This window comes from Sylvia atricapilla, chromosome 10 (genome assembly GCF_009819655.1).
Source record: "Sylvia atricapilla isolate bSylAtr1 chromosome 10, bSylAtr1.pri, whole genome shotgun sequence".
Taxonomy (NCBI): domain Eukaryota; kingdom Metazoa; phylum Chordata; class Aves; order Passeriformes; family Sylviidae; genus Sylvia; species Sylvia atricapilla.
Genome location: NC_089149.1, coordinates 18,543,726 through 18,553,372, shown reverse-complemented (window position 1 = coordinate 18,553,372; position 9,647 = coordinate 18,543,726). Strand labels below are relative to the sequence as shown.

Here is a 9,647-nt window from a genome sequence, read left to right as displayed (position 1 = left end):
CAGGGTGGGTACTAACCCTAGTCAGTGTCCCGATGCCTCAGGCTGTGCCATATAGTGAGGATAATAAGAAATAGCAGATCTTATAGAACCTGTAGCACATCTTAGTGAAGTCCTGGGTTGTTTGGGGTGTTTTCTGTGAAAAACAAATTCAAAACCTAACAAATCAATGCTGGCAACAAAAGCAATGACAGACTAAAGGAACCCAAACCATTTGTGTGCCGCGAGGCTGAAGGCAAAGGGCGGGCTCGGCTCGGATCTGCTCGGGCAGGGCTCGAGTCGGTCAGGGCTCGGCTCGGGCTCGTTTCCACTCGGTCTCCGGCTCAGCAGCACTCGGGCCCGTCTCCTCTCGGCGTCACTCCTTATCCGGCTCGGCTCGGCTCGGCTCGGCCTCGCGTTCGGCTCCGCCCGTCACTCTCCGCGGCCCGCGAAGGCTGCGCCCTGCCCCGCGCGTGCGCACAGCGGGCGCCGTCCCTCACGCGGGCGGCGCGCGGCGGCGCAGGCGCGGTGGGGCGGCAGCGGGGGTTCGGCGCCGGCCGGCTCGCTGGGCCCGCCCCGCTACCCCCGGCCCCCGCCCGCCGCGCGCCCGCCATGAGCCCGCGCCCGCCGGCCTGAGGCGCCGCCGGTGCCGGAGCGCTCCGCCAAGATGGCGTGTGTGCTGGAGGCGCCGCTCCGCATGAGCGTCCTCTCGGTGAGTGCCGCGGGCCGGGCCCTGCCTGACCTTGGCCCCCGCTGGGCCCCGCTGTCCGGCGGCGCCGGGAGCGGCCCTGGGGCTGCGCCGGGAGCGGGGGCGGTGCGGGCGGCGGGGCTGCGCTCCTTCCCTCTGCCCCCTGCGCCGCAACTTCTCCCGGCGCTGGTTTTCGCCCTACGAGGTGCCCGTGCCGTGACTGCGGAGGCGCCGGCGCTCTGGAAGTGTCGTTCGCTGCTGACAGGGCTCGGCGGCCGCGGGCAGCGGCTGCTCGGCACGCGGAGGCCCGGCGCTGTCGGCGCTGCTGTCCCTCGGGGCTGCGGAGCAGGGCACGGGCTCCAGGTGCGCTCGCAGCCCGCCGCGGGTCGGGGCTGTGCCGGAGCCGGGGCTCTCTCCTCGCGGTGTCCCGGCTCCTGCGGCAGGGAGGAGCCGCCGTGCTGCGGAGCCTCTGACAGCCGCCTGCCCTTCCTTCCCCGGGGGACGGCCCGGGGCGCGCAGCGGTCCTGCTGCATCGCACGGCTGCTGCGAGTAGCGATGCAAAAGGTGCAGCCCGGCTGCTGCCGCAAGAGCGGAGGGTTGGCGCTTTTCCTTCTCTCCCCTGAAAATTTCGTGTTGGTTAAGAGAGCCTGAAACTGATTATGTCGTTAAATTCTTCTATTGGGGGGCACTGCCTGCATATGAATATCCTTCTACATATTGCGGACTTTGTAGCTGATGGGGTGGAAACCAGAATAATTTAGAAACAGAAAGCTACAGGATCTTTGAAGTCTAAAAGAGTTTTACGTGTAAATGCATAAGTGAAATAGGCAGAAGTCTATTGCTTTTCTCAAAAATACTGTCTTTGGTTACACGGTGGAAGTGTATCTGTAGGATTTACGTGGCATAATTTAGTGGTGTTCCTGGAAACAAAGGAGCCTTGCTGCCTCTAGATGATTCTTCTCTGTGATGTGAGACCACAGGCAAGAAGCTGCTGGTGCCTCTCGACATCGGGGTGGGGAAGCAGGAGTAGATTCAGCCCCACAGCAGATACTTGCTAAAGCAAGGAAGAGTTTTCAATTCCCTTAGAGCTTCTCGTAAGGAAAGAATGGGCAAATCTTAATGAAAAGAGCTAATGAAAAGAAAAAAAAGTGAGATGATGGAAGCACACCCTGGCAAGTGTTCATGAGAACCTGGAGGGAAAATTCCCTTCCCCTTTCCCACCCTTGTATTTTGGAATGCTTGCCATCTCCAGCTTTGGATCTTCTCAAAAGGAATAACAAATCAGTGGTGCATAAATGTGAAGCTTACAAGCATGGTCCTGTTGCTGAGAAGAGAATTTGCTTTGTCTTACCCAGCACTATGAGAACGTTGTGGGGAATACTGTGCTGCTGTCCCATTGAAGGTGTGTAGCACAGGCTCTGAAATGTAGGTGTGTTGTGACAAAGTAAGTTACTGAAAAATGTCTTGTTACGAGCTTCCTTCTTTTGGAGAGCTTGCTTGTGGGTATGGTTCTTGAGCAACATTAACTGCTCTTTGCAACTTTTTTTCCAGGAATTGATTTTTATTCTGAATAGTCATTAAACATAATAAAACTGCGATGGAAGGCAGTGCTGGTGACTGCAGTTTGTAAATAGCTCTCTGTTAACTTGCTTTGACACTTACCATGTTGTCATCTACATTAAGCACCTCATCTTCTCTAGATTACACTTGAACACAGGGTTATCTTTGTGTGATGTTGCCTGGCAATAACACACTACACATTTAAATATAATTCTGTGGGTTCCTTTCCTCTTGCCTGGGAAGTTTTGTAGACTTGCTGCTGCATAAGCCATTGTATGAATTGATATAAACTATTGCAATTGTTTGCTCTCTCTCTGCAGGAGGTCACAGCCAGTAGCCGCCACTATGTCGATAGATTGTTTGATCTCGATCCCCAAAAAGTCCTGCAAGGTGTCATGTAAGTCATTGAAACACTCTTGGGCTCTTGGTTGTGCATAGGCCAGGTGTACTTGATCCTACTGGAGTGATAGGTCAAGGGCAAGAAACTCTTCCCATGTGTTTTTTTTTGAGAAATGTAGTTGGCAAATCTTTATACAAATATGTCAGTATTGATATAGAATTGACATAGACTCTCACTCTGTAGTGCATATGGTTTATAACACAGGTCCCAGTTGCCAGAAATGAGGTTAAACATTCTGTGAGCACTGAAAATGTTTTGGATGTATTTCTGCCTTTTGGCCATGTTTTGCTCCTCTTCCAGGTCTGTTGAGACTCTTTTTTCTTACTGCACTGCCAAGTCAGTATACCTGCCTCTTACTCTTTCCCCTGCTGCCATGTCTGTGTGTTGGCTTTGACTTTTTTAGTGCTTGGCTTCTGTCTCCCCATGGGAACTGCAGGCTGCAAGAGAATGCTTCCACAGAGCTTGGATACAAGCTGTATTTCAGTACTTCTGTTTCGTGCCAGCGGTCAGGGTAGTGACTGAGAGAGTCAGTCAAGGAGCAGGAGGGAAACTGCTGCAAAGCCCGGGTTGTTCCCTTGCTGTCCTTGTGCCCTGAGCTTCCCACTAGAATCACTTTTCCAGCAAAGTAGCAGATGAGACCTTGCCCAGATCTGACTTTGGTGGTGAAACCAGACTTTTTTGGGCTTACAAGTAGCTTTCTGCCTGTGGCTGTCCAGTAAAACACTAGGAGAAATCAGAGGAACAAGTGGATCAAAAAGCCAAGAATGTTGGTTGTGTTGCTTAGCATGACCAGAGGTGTTCCCCAGTAGCAGATGAAAACAGTTACTCCAAGTGTCTAGGAGCAACATGTCATTGTCCCTTAAAAATATGTGAAGAACCCAGTCCAGGTAAAACTGTCCTGGAAGTTTTCTTTGTTGGAATAGCCCCTTACCTCTATAAGAACTTCTGATATCCTGCTGTAACTATCTTCTAACTACAGGTTCTTAACTCTACTCTAGGGGAGCCTGGTTTTGCTTCCACCCCTTGGCCTCCATAGTCCCCTCCTCATAAGGGTGGTGGGGTGGTCCTGGGGAAGGACGTGTCTCATCCAGTGTCCCAGCGGGGTGACCTAGCCCCTCTTTTCTCCCTGGCAGATGCTCTGAGCCATGGCTGGTCCTCCATCCCTGCTCTCCTTCCTTTTCAAAGGGCTGGAGCCCACAACCCTTTGGTAATCCCTTCCCTGTCTTTTGATATGTTATTCATCTTTTGCAGTACAACTGATCTCCCAGAAGCAGGAGTTTTAGGCATTATCTTTGCTGTGGGTAACATCTGAAATTCTTCATCTTGTCCGTGGGTGTCAGTGGATTCTATGCTGAGATCCTTTTCTCGTATTTAAAGATAAGAAAATACCAATTTATTTCACAGAATCTCTCACAGGGCAGATTTGGATGGTAAAACTGTATTTGTGATGCTCTGGCTGAAATTTTAATTGTGAGAGTATCTTTACTGACTCTGAGCCAGTCCTTTGCGGCAGATGTGTTGTTTTTGAATTATTGGTGGGTGTGTGTGTGACAGTCCAGTTTAGAAAAATTGATAGAAAAGATAGAGTATAAAAATGTATATAAAGGATAGAATTTAGAGTAGTGTATATATTAAAATTTTCTGTCAGTCCAGGATTCTTTTTGGGCAGAAAAATACTGCTTTGTCCTTCTTTCTTTGATTTTGGGATATATGCAGAGATATTGAAGTTAGAATGATCTAGTATTTGGGGTGGAGTAGGAAAGGATTAAAGTTTTTCCAGAAGTGCCTGTCAGAAGCTTTACCAGATATGCTGCATCCTTTGCACAAAATCTTTGTTTCCTAAGATGTGCTGGTTTTTCCCTGCATCCTGGCTGGAAATACTGATGACCTAGATTTTTATTTTGATTGATGGAACTGTATGAATATCAAGGATCAGAAAATGGGCTGTTGTAAGAGGCTTTGTTTCTGCAGATTGTCTTCAGTTACAATAGTCCTGTTTTTCGTATGCTTGAATGAATAACTTGGGCTTGGGGCTTTTTTCATTGCATCCTTGTAATTTTAATGAAACCCAACTTCTGAATGAGCTTTGATAAAGGTAAAATGTACCTAAATGCTTCTTGAACTTGAAAATCATGCCAGTCCAGTTTTCATCTTGTAACTTGAGAAAGCTTTAATTGCATATTCTGAAAGCATTTAAATGATTAAAATCTCATTTTTTCCTTGCTTTCCCATGAGTTTTCAGAGAGGTGGTGTTCAGAATTTTCCTTGTCCAGACAATAAAGCTTTACCTCGTTAGAAGCTTTTTTATTTTCCTTCTACTGGGAAAACAGAAACCATTTCTTTGTTGTCCAGTACTGCTGCATGTGGGTCTCTTGATCTTACTTCAAAATGCCAAGTTTCCTGCAGAACTTCTGTTCATCTAATTTCTGTTCTGCTCATCTGGGTATGGATGGGGGGTAGATGGGGAGAATTGTACCTGCCAAGAAATCCTGAATTTCTCTTCAGGATTTGAATAGGTGAGATGACTACTGCCTTTTTTTCTGTACCTGGTAGTGCACTTAACTGTTCGAGGCCCATCTTACTACCCACATCTGTGGGTAGTGTGTGTATTTACCTTCTACTTATTGTCTCTGCAGATGAGCAAGGTTCATACAGCAGTTTCCTTCCGTAAACATGAACTCTACGTGGTGGCCATGCTTATGCTTGGGAGGTCTTTACAGGTTTGCTTTGTGTCTCCTGAGATGTTCCTGTGACCCTTTCCTCTTGCTGTTGCACAGCTCAGGTTTTCTCCACTGTGCTCTGAGTGCATTCTGCAAGGTCAGCACTGATGTCAGGTGTGCAGCTCGTGCTGGCAGTGCATACATTGCCTCACACAGATACTGCAGTGCATTAGATGCTGTGGTCTTTTAAAGGTTCTCTTCAATGTTTTGCTGTTATTGGCAGAGGAACAGAACAGAAGTGGCTCTGTAAATTTCTGTGTTTTTATGAGAGCTTCATTTGTCCCAAGGTTGTTCTTGCAACATCATCTTCTGCTTTGCAGTATTTATTTATTTTTTTGAAAGCATTTCTGGGTTGTGATCCTTAGACTATCGTTTGCTTTTAACCTGCTATTAAGCTCAGGACCCCATTGAACAGATCCATGACTGATACCTGTTTCTATCCTCTAATTTATTTGCTAGTAGGGGCTTCTTTGAGAGACATTTTATCATGCTTATATTTGAAGCCTGGTGCCTTCAAAGTGGCAGTCTATCATTTTATGGAGAACTATGTAATCCCACCTCAAGGCTGGGTTTAAAAGGAACATCCTTTCTGAGGAGCCAGGCTTACTCAAGGTTCCAGCTGTTTCTCGTCAGGCTACTCCTCAGCAGTCAGAGGGTGTCATCCTTTAAGACTTGTAAATGACCATCTTTGTGGTGCACTGAGAATCCCTGTGCTGCTGCTGCTGTTCCTGTCCTTTATGGCCAGCAGGAATAAGTAGACAAGCGTTTTCCAACCTCATGTGAGCATTTTATTTCTCAGCACAGTGAAAGAAAAATCCTATAGAAATGGCACATGGTCCTCACACAGTGTGTGTTTTGCATCCAGTTCTTTTGTTTTTGTGGTTCGTGTCTGTAGTAAATGTTCCAGGCACAGGTTCATTAGACACGGCTGCGTAACAGTGTGCTGTGTTCACAGCTATGGCTCTTGGAGGGATCAGCAGTGCAGTGTTCACACATGCCCACAGCAAAAACTTAGTGAAATATGAGAGGCAACTTCATGAAGTGGGAAGAGAGGAAATTCCCATCTCAGTTCTAATGGAGCAACAGTTACCCCCCTTCAGGCAGTTGGGAAGAGGCTACTTCTGCTTATTGTTCTTCTTGTCTGTTAAACAAACTTTCTGTAACACTAAGTGATGAACAGCTCGTTTCCACATTTTTCATCCCAAACAGCTGCCTCGGATGTTTAATCTCAGTGGGCACTTCTGAACCTCAGTTTTCTGCAGGAGCTGTTTTGATTTTGTGCATATTACTTTTGCCCTGTGGGAATAGAGCAGTCCTTAGAGGGTTGTTCTTTCATGGTTTGCCCCTGTACATTTTGGTCAATTCTGTTGTCTCCTAGACAGCACACTGTAGTAAATGCATATCCTGCATGAAACTTGGAGGTGTTACTGGCTAACAACAAGTGATGTAATTTTTTGAAGCCTTGTTTTTGTGCAGAGTCATTCATTTGTTGAGGGAAGAGGCTCCTGAGTCCCTCGTTGGTGCTTTGTGAACTACAGGCTGGGCTCTTTGTGGCTTGGAGCTGGGAAGCTGATCTGACAAAAATTGGAGCAGGTTTAGGTGTGCTGGGAGCACTGCTCCCCTTGTTGGCTTTTCCCTTTTGAGAGGTGAGCTGTGGAGGAAGGCTTTTCAGAAGGAGAGAAGGAACTGAAAGGCTTAAACATAAGAGAATTAAGTAGTGCTCTGTGAAGAGGTACTTTTAGTGCAGTGGTTTTTGTAATCAGGTGGAAGGATGGTGTAGACAGAAGGGAGAGAGGAAGATGCGCTTCAATGTAAGTCTGTTTCTGTCATAGAAAAAAGGTACTTTCACTTTTGCATTTTTTTACAGTGCAGCAAAAGGTGCATATGCAGAATAGCTTTTTTGGGCAAGTAAGTTGTGTATTGTAACTCCTGGTCTAATATTTAGAGGTGGGCTAAACTTCAGGTGTGTCTATGATATTTGGCCAGCAATCTTCAGCCTTACAGGGATGTTTAATACTTCAAGCCTCGCGGTTACTGCTCCGAGCCCGTGAGAGAATGGTGGTTATTTACCCTGTTTCTCTGCTACTTTTGAGATGGCTGTGAAGCCACTTTTCTCCAAAACCCCTGTGTTGATACCACCTAAGCATGAGGATACTGTTCCTGTGATGGCTTGAGGCTCAGAGTCAGATGAGGGAGGAGGAGCAGCCTCTGTCAGACTGGCTGATGGAGCTGGAGGGAATGGGGCAAGCTTTGCTCACAGCAGTCCTGGCGTGGGACTCAGTAACAGACCTCAAGCTGAGCACAGCTGAACGTTGCATGGCCATTCAGAGTTTACTTTCTCCTTACTATTCTGTTACACAAAGGGAGTGGCTGCCTGCAAGGGAGGGCATAGGCAGCTGGGGAGAAATAGTTTTGCCCTTTGGAGGTGTGGGGGATGTTGTCTGGACTGAGTTCAGAGGTTGGGCCTGAGGGATAGGTGCCACAGAACCAGCAGTGCTGCGGAGTTCATGATTCTTCAGATTTGACACTGGAGTTTTTGGTTCCAAGCTGCCAGTTTGCACTATTGGAATCAGTATTAAAAAAAGCTGAATTTAGTAGCTTTCCAAAAGCGGCTCATTTTCTATTTGCAGTATGGAACTTTTATGCTTACGCCCTGTCAAGGGTTGGTATTTCTAGTAACATGCAAGACACAGAACTCTGTTTACCAATTAATCTGTGTACCAGATGATTCAGCTGACTTTAATATGTATTGCTGTGTTACTGGTGCTGAACTGATAATGTCACTTGTCAAGATGCTTTTCTTTGGGGATAATAGCAGGAAGGGTAACTCATAGAATTACTTGCTAAAATATACTTCAGACAGGCATTATCTGAAATGTCCAAAAGCTCTAGAATCAGAAAGTTTATGGGCATATAGATATTAGGGGATTTCTGTTCTAATGAGAGCTTAATAACACCCATTTGATACAGGGAATTTAGGCTTGACTAAGTGCATCATCGTAGCTTAGCTGTTTGGAGATAAAAATCAGGTTTTGTTTCATGAGAGAAGGACTTTTGATTATTATAATCTAATAGGTAGTGGTTATGTTAAATTAATAAGGTTTGGAGATCCTTTGGTAGTTGCTAGCATAAGGTACAGTGGGCAGTGTCAAACAATATTCCAAGCTCACAGCGAAACACACACTGCAAGGCCATTTTAAGGTATTTTCCTGTCCTGAATGAAACTGAAAACTTCTCCACATGGATCACTTGTGGTGGGCTACATTCTGTGGATAAAGAGTGGTGGACTTAAAAGAGGACAGTGGACAAAAGTAACTTTAAATAAAGGGACAGTGAATGAAGAATAGTGCAGTAAAAATGTAGTGTTACAGATACCTCCTGGTTTAATGAAATTTCATTTAATTTTTGCTTAAGCTGTGGGATGCACTGCTAAATGCTGATGGCAGTCCTTTATACTGGGAAGTGAAATGTCCTTGGGGGAAGATAGAGACATTAGAAAAAAGGTACCACAGTTACTTGTATTTGATATTTTGGGTCATTGATGTGAGGCTGCAGTGGTGGAGCTGCTCTTTTCATGTGGTTTGGCTGTTTTGGGACAGTTGTGAAAGAAGTGTTTGCTGATCTGGCATCACAGAGCAGGGATTTTCTCAGTGAGGATTTGTGAGAGTTCTGCTGAGCTGCAGCTGTTTTGACCACACCTCTGTTGGGGTAATTCTTTCCTGTTAGGACCTAGTGTGGTTAAACAGCAGAGACTGATGCTGAAATTGAAATGCTGATGATACAGAGCTCTCTCCAGCTATGATTAGTGTGGTTTGGGTTTTTTTTAGTTTATAGGGGTTACATAATAAAAATCAGCTAAACTCCCATCCACCAGTAACTTCAAGCACTTTCAATTTGGGTTACAATGCTTTTAAGGCTGAGTGAGGCAAATTTTCTCTCCATTACTGATCTCATGCAACTTGTAGCAGGATATCCAGACTCAGTGGAAAGGATGAGGCAGTAAAACGTGCTTGGGAGCAGTGGGAAAAGCAGCATCTCTCCAGGTAGAGACTGGAAAGGAACTTGAAACTGCAGCCAAAAACATGGAGAGGTGACATTGTTAAGCTTGACTGGAAGGGCAGCACGTGAATTGACTGATGTAAACTCCTCTGGAAGTGAAGGTTTGGTATGAGAGGTTTCTTCAGTCTGTCACACACAGCAAGAGGAGCACTGGAGAAGGGACAAATTCAGGGTAGGAGTAAGCTATCAATTTCTCTGAATACAGGTATGGGTCACTGAAACACCTTTCTGTTTGGTAGACTTT

The 9,647-nt window shown here is 46.3% G+C and overlaps 1 protein-coding gene across 4 annotated transcripts in view; it reads left to right on the top strand.

The window, feature by feature from the left end:
* The first annotated feature begins 500 nt into the window (after positions 1-500).
* ARMC8 (armadillo repeat containing 8) overlaps positions 501-9,647 on the top strand; it is a 62,229-nt gene continuing 53,082 nt past the window's right edge. For all 4 annotated transcript variants that reach the window (XM_066326185.1, XM_066326186.1, XM_066326184.1 and 1 more), the window contains exons 1-2: positions 501-688; positions 2,545-2,621. In XM_066326185.1, coding sequence (XP_066182282.1) covers positions 644-688; positions 2,545-2,621 — 122 coding nt within the window. In that variant the 5' untranslated portion in view covers positions 501-643. The remainder of the gene's footprint in view (positions 689-2,544; positions 2,622-9,647) is intronic.